The sequence below is a fragment of the Fusarium flagelliforme genome (assembly GCF_020744385.1).
Source record: "Fusarium flagelliforme strain FIESC 12 MPI-CAGE-AA-0113 chromosome Unknown B0J16scaffold_5, whole genome shotgun sequence".
Lineage (NCBI taxonomy): Eukaryota > Fungi > Ascomycota > Sordariomycetes > Hypocreales > Nectriaceae > Fusarium > Fusarium flagelliforme.
This window is the reverse complement of record NW_025763507.1, coordinates 235,329-247,387: the sequence shown is the minus strand read 5'-3', so window position 1 is coordinate 247,387 and position 12,059 is coordinate 235,329. Positions and strand designations below refer to the sequence as shown.

General features: G+C 46.2%; 5 protein-coding genes across 5 annotated transcripts; 3 read left to right on the top strand and 2 right to left on the bottom strand.

The window, feature by feature from the left end:
- Positions 1–214: 214 nt before the first annotated feature.
- On the top strand, positions 215–566 carry B0J16DRAFT_321122 (uncharacterized protein; the record flags this gene model as incomplete). Its single annotated transcript, XM_046125615.1, has 2 exons — positions 215–497; positions 541–566. The coding sequence occupies 2 exons, from the start codon at positions 215–217 to the stop codon at positions 564–566; spliced, it is 309 nt and encodes a 102-aa protein (XP_045980773.1).
- Positions 479–4,235, bottom strand: B0J16DRAFT_363283 (uncharacterized protein). The gene is made up of 7 exons (XM_046129864.1): positions 3,608–4,235; positions 3,219–3,549; positions 2,648–2,796; positions 1,964–2,593; positions 1,725–1,915; positions 1,356–1,405; positions 479–1,294 (listed from the first exon to the last, which is right to left on the bottom strand). Exons 1-7 carry the CDS (start codon positions 4,031–4,033, stop codon positions 744–746), a joined length of 2,328 nt encoding a protein of 775 aa, XP_045980772.1. The 5' UTR covers positions 4,034–4,235; the 3' UTR covers positions 479–743.
- B0J16DRAFT_343547 (uncharacterized protein) lies at positions 4,227–5,275 on the bottom strand. Its single transcript, XM_046128060.1, has one exon. It carries the CDS (start codon positions 5,242–5,244, stop codon positions 4,345–4,347), a length of 900 nt encoding a protein of 299 aa, XP_045980771.1. The 5' UTR covers positions 5,245–5,275; the 3' UTR covers positions 4,227–4,344.
- A 282-nt stretch (positions 5,276–5,557) lies between these two features.
- B0J16DRAFT_306145 (uncharacterized protein) lies at positions 5,558–7,258 on the top strand. The gene is made up of 2 exons (XM_046124781.1): positions 5,558–5,743; positions 5,801–7,258. Exons 1-2 carry the CDS (start codon positions 5,636–5,638, stop codon positions 7,220–7,222), a joined length of 1,530 nt encoding a protein of 509 aa, XP_045980770.1. The 5' UTR covers positions 5,558–5,635; the 3' UTR covers positions 7,223–7,258.
- Positions 7,259–9,004: 1,746 nt separating this feature from the next.
- B0J16DRAFT_385406 (glycosyl hydrolase family 3 N terminal domain-containing protein) lies at positions 9,005–11,667 on the top strand (the record flags this gene model as incomplete). Its single annotated transcript, XM_046131495.1, has 7 exons — positions 9,005–9,131; positions 9,189–9,271; positions 9,327–9,490; positions 9,542–9,764; positions 9,822–10,055; positions 10,114–10,234; positions 10,289–11,667. 7 exons carry the CDS (start codon positions 9,005–9,007, stop codon positions 11,665–11,667), a joined length of 2,331 nt encoding a protein of 776 aa, XP_045980769.1.
- Positions 11,668–12,059: the final 392 nt, after the last annotated feature.

The following is a 12,059-nucleotide window of genomic DNA, read 5'->3' as shown; positions in this document are numbered from 1 at the left end:
TACTCCTTTCCAGATCCAGAAAATGACGACTGTTACTAGAAAGAAACGAAAACTCAGCGAACCCAATGACAGCGACTCATTGCCGGGTTGCGAACTCGTCCAGAGACAGAAAATGACCCGTGAAGATGAAGATTCTCTTCCTTCCCTCTCTGCCCACAGCTATTCTGTCGGTTGAAACTGTGCCCTCCCGATTGAATTGGCGGCATCACGTGCCATGCTTGACCATGTCCACGATAGCATGGTCTTCAGTGCAGAGGACAGCAACGCCAACATCTTAGGAGATATGGCTGGGCATAATGTGGTAACGGATTGTCTTCCAGTGCATCATTATGGTACTATCAATGCCTCGACAGTAGCCAACAACATGTATCGGAGTTTCCCTTCAAAAATCCTCCGTCCGATGGTTGGCATTGGTGGTGGGGTTCCTAACAGAGGGGATATTAGACTTGGCGACGTCGTTGTCAGCGATCAAATCATACAGTATTACCTTGGTAAAAGTATAAATTATAGATATAGGCTGTATATATAAAATACTAACAGACCTTCCCAAACTTGTTACAAATTAATTTGTTATTAATACTTTAATAAAAATAGAAAGACCTAGATCTAAATAATCAGAAAAGGCTATATAAGAAGATACTACTAATAGTTGCTACTTAACAAGACCTTAATTGTATTCTCTTAACAGACATCAGCTAGCAGACTAATATAATAATACACAACCCTTATCTCTACCTGCCCTTCTAGTATACGTTAACGTGACACATAAAGTCAGTTCCACATTCGCAATAGTTTTCCGAGCAGTTCAGTCCGCTAACGTCGAGAAGAGTATCACACTCCTCGTTGGTGTGGCATTGAACAGCTACAGCTGCAGAGGTGGTCGCCTCGGGAACAATGAGAGTTGGGGTGATAATGACAACATCGGCAGAGGTAGTGGCCTCGGCGGTAGTGGTAGCCTCGAGAGCAGTAGTATCGGCAGGTGTGGTCTCGGCAGGGGTAGGCTCCTCAACGACGGCAGTAGTAGTGTCCTCAGCGGCAGAGGTAACATCAGCCGTGGTTGTTCCAGTCAGGGTAAGGAAGGTGGTAAGGTCGGGGGTGAGCTCAACCTCAGAGGTGGTGAGAATAGTAGAAGTAGCCAAAGAGGTCTCAGCAGTGGTGGTAGTGGCAGCAGCAGACCCAGAAGACTGAGAGCCAACGCGGCAAGGACCGGCACTGACACCCACGGAGAGGGCGACAACGCCAGCGATGAATTTGGTGAAGATCATTGCAAAGAGCGTGTTGATACCGAAGTTATCTTGGTTGGTTGAACGAGTGACTGGTACAAAAGATGACCTGAAGGATGACTGGAATCGAACGCAGGTAGATGCGACACGAAGAGACAATATAGTAAGCGCTGTTGCTCTGCCTAATAGCAAAGTAATTCCGAGCCCCTGTCTTGCAGTAATGATTCGTCGATTTCTTTTTCTACTAAGACTCTTATTATGCACGTAAAATTATCTTATGAGTTTGGGCTGAAGTGCTAGAGAGACACTATCGATTTTTATACCAAGCTTAGTTAGTGCATTAATTTCTTTTTTTTTAGTGGCGTAGTCCCATCCCTGTATACATCGCTACGGAGTTTTCTACAGCGCCCTTCCCATGACGCTATTTCTGCCTCAGTACCACAAATGAATAGCTGGATCGAATTAGCTTTGGAGGTTTCAAAGATCGTAGCTTCTTCTCACCTGAAAATGCCTGCCAGTGCTGTTAGTAGACCAACAACGGACATATCGGTTGCAACTCGACCCGAAATTGCCCAGCTGAGGACCACTATTGTGCACGTTTTACTGTGACCCACCACAGTGCTAGCGATAGGGCCTGTTTCCGCTATGATGAAGAATTGAGAAATGTTAATCAACATTGCCAACACGCCAGACTAGGTATATCAGCTTCCACACATACTCAACTGAACTTGATAACTCACAAAAGGAATGAGCACCCAGTGGCTGATGCTGACTTCATTTATGGCTGGGAACTCATCGACCCAGGGAATAGAATAGAGCAGAAGAAAAGCAGACAAAGGAGCCTGATTGAGCAGCAACTGCATGCTAGAGACGGCAAGCCTCTTCCGGAAAGCCGCAATCCAAACTGTATAAAGCGATGAAAAGAACACACCCATCAAAGCAAAGATGATTCCGATCTGCGAAGTAGTTTTGATACTGGCATCATCCGAAGGTCTCGAATCGTAATAGGATACCATAGCAACACCAAAGCACGCAACGACAAGTGTTGAAGCTGCCATACCGGATACAGAAACTTTGTAAAGGACATAGTCGAGAATCGCCACACATGGCGTTACCAAGACACGGGCGACTTGATAAAATGTGACGGTTGAGAATGCAAGGGACAGGTTAGGGAAAATGATATTGAGCGTCATGACGATGCTGAGTGGAAGCATTTGTGTGAGAGAAACATGCTTGGGCATAAACAGGGCAAAATATTGCCTGGAGATGACCCAGAGAACGAGCCATGTTGTTGAAAAATGGAATGCTGCAAAACTCAGCTGGATGAACTTGAGATTGTCATCATCAAAAATAGCTTTATTGGTGAATACCTGTACCTATGTCAATGTCTCGCGGGTTTCTAAACGGAATGAATGATGGCTCACAATGAGAACAGTTGCAACAATATTAATAGCTATCCAAAACGATGCTTTCTCCAGGTTTTGGCTTGACTCAGTCACCTGGTGGCCCTTCCCGTCTTGCTCGTGGTGTTCTGACAAGAACAGATTGTTCTCTTCGTCGCTATAGGGTGAGCCTCGATCATAATGACTTAAATTTTGGGGGTTGAATTTGGATTGTAGGGTGGGATCATCTCCCGAGGAGACGTTAGAGAACATTTTGTCCACTAAAGAAAGAAATGCACTTGGCCAAGTTTGAATTCGTTTCTGTTGAAGAAAAAAGGGTGGAAGAAGTCAAGGCAATGAGTCAGCACCTAACGTTGGCGACTAGTGCCCCCCTGGCGCTACTGCAGATTCAGGGGTTGGGCTGCTGTTAACTCGTGCTTTGCCCACTGTAGTTAACACTTGTTGCTATTTTCAACTTCCATTCGCACATCTATTTACTCAATTCCCGCAGCCTTCATACGCTCAAAACACAATCTATACGCTTTATACACGTCTGTTATAGTATGTCCATACTCTCTGGCTTTTGTCTCAAGTTTGCTCGTGTCAAGCAAACAATTACTTCTTCCAGCTTTTATAACATGAGACTGCTCTTCGAGTGAGAAGTTGTGCCATGTTAAACTCGGCCGAACTATTTCTCGGAATAGCGTCAATACTTGATTGTGAGAAACAGATCCGGGGTTGGTAAAGTTGAATACTCCAGTGTCTCCGTATTCTGCCAGTGTGATAGAAAGAGGGAGTAGGTCGTGGAGAATGGTGTTACTGTTTGGTATGTTGACAACATGGTCGTAGTTTAAGATCTTGGTGACAAAGTTTCGCGGATGCAGATCGTCGCTGACAGGCATGCGCAAACGGAGAATCAGAACATTGTCGTAAGAAGACAAGATCTTGCATTCTACATGTCAGATGCTGGTTGTATTAGGACGGGTGCGTGACCTCACTTACCGGTTCAACATGGCCCTTTGTCATGGAGTAAAAGCTCCCTATAAAATTCGGTGCGTCTTGTTCCGTGAACCCCGGACCGCCGATGGGATGCTTCTCGTCATACTGATAAATACAGCCTGTTGCAAAGACGGTACAATGCATGCCGAGTTGGTAGCACTGATCAGCTAAAGTCAGTGTGCCGATAACGTTGGACCGGACTGTCTGTGCTTTGTTATCTTCGCACCAGTCAACATTGGGTCGACCTGTGCAGCCAGCAGCGTTTAGGACATGTGTTGGTTGAATTCTTTTTAGTTCTTCCGCCACTTCAGACATGTTTTCCATACGGACTTTAGTCGTGTGCACATCTTTGCCTTGTTGCTCAAGAAGGGCTTTGAGGTGACCGGCCACCCAGCCTGTTTCGCCCCAAATAAGAAAGCGATGTGGCATAGTTGTGAGTGAGTGTTTGTTGAGGTCGCGTAGGTAGGTAGGTGGGTGATTGCTTGAAGGAAATGGGACAAAATCAAGTCGCTCATAAAAAGATGTGATGTATCTGGTCTAGCTGAATTAGCGTTCAGTTCCATGTCCAAGTCGCCACGGGACGCTATTTTATAGGGAGGTACGCTAAAGACCCCTGAATGGCCCGCTATCTCAATCTTCACTAGGCGGGCACCCATGGATGCAAAGAGGTGTCGCGTCCAGGTCGTGGTTTAAAATTGAACGTTGACAAGTTGATTGCTTTTACTTGGTATCAACCCATTTTATCTAAGCTTTCCAGTCCCTGCCAAATCAATCTCGGGACACCACTCCCTTATTTTAGGTATAGCCTTCTTGTCCCTTCTCAGCTGCCTATGTACCCTGTGATACCCGATCGGGTCCCCTGGTACCTCGAAGTGCCAAGGTAATTGCTTAGAAAACGTTAACGCCTCCTGGACCGACGGGAGATGAGCTCCTCTCTCGCGCATCAACACGCTCATCCAGTAATCCTCACCATGGCCTTCATACTCTGCGTCTTTTGTATTCCAATCTGTCCACCAGTCTCTGCTCTTGACGATGTCGAGCGTCATCTGTCTGTTGCGAAGGGACAGACCGCCATTGAAAACTTGTCGCGTGTCGTTCAGAGGAGCGCCAATGAAATCCCATTCAAGATAGTCATCAATTGACTTTTGTGCATTTGCGCAGAGGATTGCATCGGCTTGAAAGACAAGAACATGCTTGGCCGGTGCAAGCTGTTCCCATATCCAAGGACTGGAAAGATAAGAATTGACACCTTTTCGTGAAGTGAGGTTGAACTCAGATGATATAATTCTTGTCTCAATAGATCCATCTGCTACTGCTTGTCGCCATGCTGCAGAAGTGGAGGCTGAATTTGGTGAGAAGTGTTTGTCAAACGTAGCTTGAGAAGTAAAGAAAACAATCGGCCACGAAGGGCCAAGGACTGCGCGATAATGAAGGATGAGGGGAATCAATCGTGGAGTGAAAAGGGTATCGGTGATGGAGGCGACCTTGTCTTTAATCAGGATGCTGGAAGACTCAGAAGATGTAAGTCGTGACTTGACTGAATTGAACAGTGACTCTCGATAACTCAGGGCGAGAACCCACGTCAACGCCAGCGATATAATCGCATAAAAAGCGCGCCGAGTCAAGAGAGCCTTCATCATTGAAGGATTTGTTGATATTTCTTGGAGTTTCTTTCCCCAGTCAATCCTTCAAGTTAACTTGCCCGGTTATTCTAAGTGCCTTAAAGGGGTAAGCTACACGCCACTTTTCCTTAGCTCAGGGGACGGATTGCGTGGAAATCTCGTCTCCACCTACAAACGACGAGTAGCTTAGTTAGAACAAAGCAAAGCGTAGAAAAATAACCGTAATCAATATTTCCAACGCTAGCCATCTGGGGAATGGTTCAGGGGCGAGATGGAGTCGATCAAGCCAGTCCGGTATCTTTTACCATATGGTTTTTGCTCGAAGCGAAAAGTTGAGATCTCTCCGTATGTCCAGGCTTTCACAGCCTTTTGCACTTTCGTATTCGATAATTGAAACACTGCAATTCCAATGCAACTTGTATCCAGTATAGTTAGACGGCGCACAACACTTATCGTGGCCGTTTTTATACTCTGCCTCATATGGCTGTTTTCTAGTAATTTACGTCACCAATTCATTGTGAGTCTCAATTTCTTTTAGCACATATCCATTGTTCAATATGCTGACGTTTCCCAGACCAAATCATCCCATCATGAAGCGCCAAAAACGTCTCGCCTCCACTACCTCATCCCCTCAAGTATAGTCAGCGATGCTGTCTGTGCCGGCATCGTCTCGGCCCTCGTCAACCAGTATCCAATTCCGACATTAATCGGCTACAAGGGCGAGAATGAGTTTGACTCAGCAGACCATCTCGCTAAGCTTCGTGTCATGAACCGTTACTTTGACAATCTCAGCGCCCAAGATGATGACCTTGTCATTATTGTTGATAGCTTCGACGTCCTAGCACAATTACCCGCAGAGGTCATGATTGAGCGTTACTTTGACATTTCGAAAAAGTCTGAACAACGACTTGCTGATCAAAGAGGCCTTACCCTTGACCAGTTGCATGAGCTTGGGATCCGCCAAACCATTCTCTATGGTGCTGGGAAGATGTGCTTTGTCGGGTCACCAAACGAGCCCATGTGTCCATTGATGCCAACGTCAAACTCTCCCCGTTACAAGTTTAGTGCCAAGACTGGTAACGAGGATGCACGGTTTCTTGACTCTCGGTATCTCAACTCAGGTACCATCATCGGACCTGTCGGCGATGTGAGAAAGTTTGTCAAAGCTGTACTCGATCTTGTCATTGCAGATGACGAAAAGGTTGATCCCCAAGACACAGACAAGGTCAGGATTCATCACATGGACCAATGGTTCACGGCTCAACTCTATGTCCGCCAAGAATACCATCGCGCTCTTGATATGAATAACGGAGAGTATCCCATGGATTTGAGTAACCTGACCTCATTACCAAGACCAAGAGAGGGGCCAGAAGACGTTACTGAGTATCATGTCTTTGTAGACTTTGATTCAGCATTTACTCAGACTCAGTGTCGGAATGAACTTGAGATTCAGTTCCTCAAATACAAGAACCACGATCTCACCGCCTCTATCGATAGAGACTTTCTACAACAAGGTTCTTCTTTTCGACCATACACCATTCAGATGCCCTCGAATCTTTATCAAGCTTTCGGTAGAGTCTGGGAGAGGTTATCTGCTGTCCCTGCTTTGAGAATCACATTATCACAGAGACAGTGGATTCAACAAACTTATCTGGCGACTAATATCGGTTCGGAAAGCATTTACGCATTCTACCATAATACGTGCGATAAACGATTCTTTCTTGAACGCTATAGGCACTTTTGGTTCTATCGATACATAACCACACTGCTTGAGCAAGCCAGGGCGCATATACAAGAAGAGAAGCCTATTATTCCAGGAGTTGCAGATGGACGTATATGGATGGCTGCCAAGGCTTATCCGGTGGATGGTTTATCCGAAGTGGGTAAGGATAGATTTGGAGGAGTGTATACCGACTTGGAAACAGAACCTTTTATCGATCTTAGTGAACTGTGTAAAGATAACCTAACTACTATTCTTAACTTAGTAGATGGGTAGGATATGTTAGAACTATATACGAAATGCCATCCTACTACAATGTTAAAATAAGTACGCTAGCTAACCTTTAGCTAGCGATTACCCTGCTTGGAGCCTATAGCCTAATTGGGCCGAATCCTTTTAGTGGTAAAACAAGAGGAGCTTCATATGACGGCCGGCGATATATCATGAGGGTACATGTAACATCACCGTAAGATGCGTTCTCACAGTAGGGGAGCCCCGGACATACCATCGCGTCAGGAACACACATCCCTTGCTATCAGAGTACTCGAGTGTTCGTAGAGGGTGGTCATGCTTCCGTCAAGGCGTTCCAGTCGACATGACACTGACAGGCGGATGCATAATGCAAGGCCCTTACAGACAGAGCACAACTTTATATTCACTGCATATTCTCGATACATAAACTGTTTGTAAACAGGTTACCTTGATCTTTAAGTGTTGAATCTTGTAAGGCTGGGGCATGTACGCGTGAAGCATCCGTCTAGCATGTCGGTTTCCCGTTCTCATTGTCCATATACTCGTGCGCACTAGCGAGTTCTACTGCGCAGTGTTAGCATCGAAAGGTGTCTTCGCTTGTTCAAAATACACAAAAAGGCGGCTACATCGCTTTATTCCTGTGTAGTGCAGGCGTAGCAGCTAACATAAGGCGCCAAACACAACCAACCTACTGGCTTGCTGTCCACTCCTATGTCAAACAACAAGCTCCCATAAGTCTTCTTCAACTCGAACAAAGGGGAAAGAAGAAACACTAGGTCACTTACGTCAGGGGCAGAAGAGAGACTTCAAGTTGATTTTGGACCTCAGCGGCTGGTGCGACTTGAATCATTAACTTGTTCGCAGATGGCTTGGCCTTGAGGGACGAGATTGAGCCCTATTCTGAGAAGCAGAGGGTTATCCGGTAGGGCCGATAGCGACTGCTCAGTCCAACAGTCGGAATCGTCATCTTCTGAGTCAGCAACAGCCGCCTCCGGTGAACCATCCGACTCCTCATCCATGTCGCTAAAATCATCGAGGATTCCAGCGTCTCCCGATATAGCAACCGAATTGATGATAGCCCACTGGTTACCAAAGACCTCTTCGCACTTATTTCAGGTGTACCCTGCCCTATATTAAGAAAGGGTTTCGATAAGTTTCAACTGAGCTCGGTGCAATAAATGCCGAGCGGGGAAACATGCCCCGACTGATCCAGCAGGTAGGGTCACTTTACCCCAGCTTTACAAGGGTCTTCGCTAGGTTCGGGTTAACTGATCAACGGACTATAGAGGTTGATGTAACATTATTGAAAACCGACCGGGGGAACCGCATGTATGACCAAGTTTGCGATTTCTTACGTCCTCCTCCAGACTGTTTCTCTACGTATCTGTCATAGTTTTACCTAACACGGTTAATGTGAAAGACCAATGGGGGGACAACCCAAAACTGTACCAAATTCCAGGCTAACATGTTTGCGCTCTTGAGCAGTTTCGGTCTTTCCAGCTTTACTTGATGGAACTGCAGTAACGAAGTTTAAACGAGCTTGAACGAGGTCAAACGAATCGCAAGTAAACCACCTGATGCGATTCGATTTCAACATCAAGCGTGGTGTTGAATTAAAAGGCCCGATTAGATTGATGTCATTCCAGTGTACATACTATTGCTTGCGGGGAAGAGTACTTCTGAATACCTCTGGCTGCGAAAGTCATATCGAGAACGTCGATGGCCCCAGGGAAAGACTTAAAGTCGTCATGTCCGTCCCTCTTGTGCCTCTCCAAATTGACAACATCAAGCATCAGTCTCATCATAATGGTTCTTCCCAAGACCATCCTTTCTAGTTTCGCAACTTTCCAATGGAGTACTAGTGTCATTGCCCAACGTGTCATCGACGATGACACTTCTTTCTATGGTCAAAGTCCTGCAGTGTATCCGTCACGTGAGATTTCCCCTACTACCATTATTGGACCCACCTAATGATAGTAACGACATGCAGCCCTGATGACAGGAGCTGGACTTTGGGCAGCGTCGTATGGCAAAGCCCGGGCCTTAGTGAACCGCATGACTTTAGAGGAAATGGTAAGCATATAAGTTCGGTTTTAGGAGTACAAGGGATCTAATCAGCATTCAATAGGTCAGTCTTACATCTGGTGTCAAGGGCGATACTGGGTGTAGCGGTACTATTCCCGCCATACATCGGCTTGGGTTCCCAGGTCTCTGCCTCAGCGATGCGGGTAATGGTCTTCGGAACACCGATTTCGTCAGTGCTTGGCCTCCTGGTTTACATGTAGGAGCCTCGTAAGTATATCCTTACTTAACCTCTATGAACACTGCTAAATCGGGACTTAGATGGAACAAAGATCTTGCGCGGTTGAGAGGATCTGGTATCGCTGGTGAGTTCAAAGCGAAAGGAGTCAACATACTTCTAGGTCCCGTCGCTGGCCCTCTTGGCCGAGTCGTTCGCGGGGGGAGAAACTGGGAAGTTTTCACTGTTGACCCTTACCTCTCTGGAGTGCTTATCTCCGAGACGGTTACGGCTGTTCAGAAGGCTGGCGTGATGGCTAGCACAAAGGTAAGCAACCTAATAGCCTCTCCTTCATCGCCAAGGTGAGTATTGACAGTTTTGAAGCACTATATCGGTAACGAACAAGAAACCAACCGTAATCCGAATGAGGCCGCAGAGTCTGTGTCTTCTAACATTGACGACCGAACTATGCACGAGCTGTACTTGTGGCCCTTCCAAGACGCCGTTCGTGCAGGAACTAGTAATGTTATGTGCTCATACCAGCGAGTAAACAACTCTTATGGCTGCGCAAATAGTAAAACCCAGAATGGGCTCCTCAAAGGGGAGCTTGGCTTCCAGGTGAGTGGAATGTCTTTCTCTATGCTTGCCATCTTTTGTCCTCTGACACATAATTTAGGGTTTCATTGTATCCGATTGGGAAGCTCAGCACACAGGTGTTGCTACTGCACTTGCTGGGTTGGATATGGTCATGCCAAATGGTGATAAATTCTGGGGGGGCAATCTTACTACTGCAGTACGTAATGGCTCTGTACCCTAGCATCGCATTACAGATATGGCTACCAGGATCTTAGCATCGTGGTACCAGCTAGGACAGGACATGGAGTTCAAGAACCCAGGATTTGGCATGCCGGCCGATATCTCTAAGCCGCACCGAGCTGTTGATGCCAGAAATGCCTTCCACAGATCGACTCTCTATCAAGGCGCTGTTGAGGGCCATATATTGGTTAAGAACGTTAACCATTCCCTCCCCCTCAAAGCACCTAAGATGCTGACCGTCTACGGATATTCTGCAAAGAATCCCGACCAAAATGGCTATACCCCTTACCAGATCGCCCCAGGATATGCATTTGCACCGTGGACTTTCGGCCTAAGTTCTATCGGCGACCCTCTCAACGGCATTCTAACTTTGTTCAGCATGTCTTCAAGCCCTCCTGATATTGCTGCAAACGGCACCATTGTGTCGGGAAGTGGTTCCGGAGCTACATCACAGTCGCTTGTCATTTCCCCTTTTGATGCACTTGTACAGAAAGCCTACGAAGATAACACTCAACTTTTCTGGGATTTCAGCAGATATCCAATGGCGCCAAACCCAGAGACTGATGCATGTCTTGTTTTTGGTAATGTCTGGGCCGCCGAGGGCTCTGACCGTCCGAACCTCAAAGATGATTATATAGACGGCTTGATCAAGAATGTCGCAGATCAATGTTCCAATACTATTGTCATCATTCATAACGCCGGAACGCGCTTGGTAGATCAGTGGGTTAATCACCCTAACGTAACAGCTCTCATCTTTGGGCACCTACCTGGCCAGGACTCCGGCAAGGCACTGGTTGATATACTTCATGGCAATGTTAATCCTTCAGGCAAGCTACCATATACCGTCGCCAAGAACGAGAGCGATTACGGCCATCTACTTAGCCCAGACGCTCCCAAGGGCTCATACCTCAAATTTCCCCAGAGCAACTTTACTGAAGGAGTTTATGTTGACTACAGACATTTGGACAAGCTCAATATTGAGCCTCGCTATGAGTTCGGCTTTGGGCTCAGTTACACCACCTACAAGTACAACAACCTGCAGATCCAAAAGCTTCATGGCGCAAATACATCAGCTTACCCTACTGGCCCTATTATCCAAGGTGGACAAGCTGATCTCTGGGATACCTTAGTTAAGGTCACGGCCGATGTCACTAACGTGGGACAAAAGGATGGAGCTGAAGTTGTTCAGCTTTACGTTGGTATACCAGATGCTCCATTAAGGCAGTTGCGTGGATTTGCAAAGCCCTTCATCAAAGCAGGCGAGACAGTCCCAGTGCACTTTGACCTAAACAGAAGGGATCTGAGTGTTTGGGATACCGTTCGACAAAGGTGGCTTTTACAGAGTGGTGACTATATAATCTCCGTTGGCGCAAGTAGCCGTATCTTACCACTTGAAGCAAAGTTGGCGTTTTAGATTGCAAGACATATAAGGGGGTACAAAATATCTATATTGTTCGGGCAACGTTTGGAACCATAAACCTTAGTGAGGGTGTAAACTCTTTTAGATTAAATACTTAGGTTGAGATTGAAGACGCCTTGTTGTATCCAGTTTCAAGCTCCCTTATCTTATACTAGTACCGTTTCGATTCTTAGTTTATTAACTATTTTTTTTTTATTCATTCACTTTACGGAAGTTATCCCTTGGAAAACTCTAAACTAAAGGAGCTTATAAACTCTATCTTACTTATACCGGTTATTACATAAGAGTGCTGGTCTATTGACCGTGTACCTGCCGAGCAGAGTCTTATTTTTGCGTAACCGTTAATATAGAGGATAGCAGAATTTTATTTACCGCTATTAGCGTTA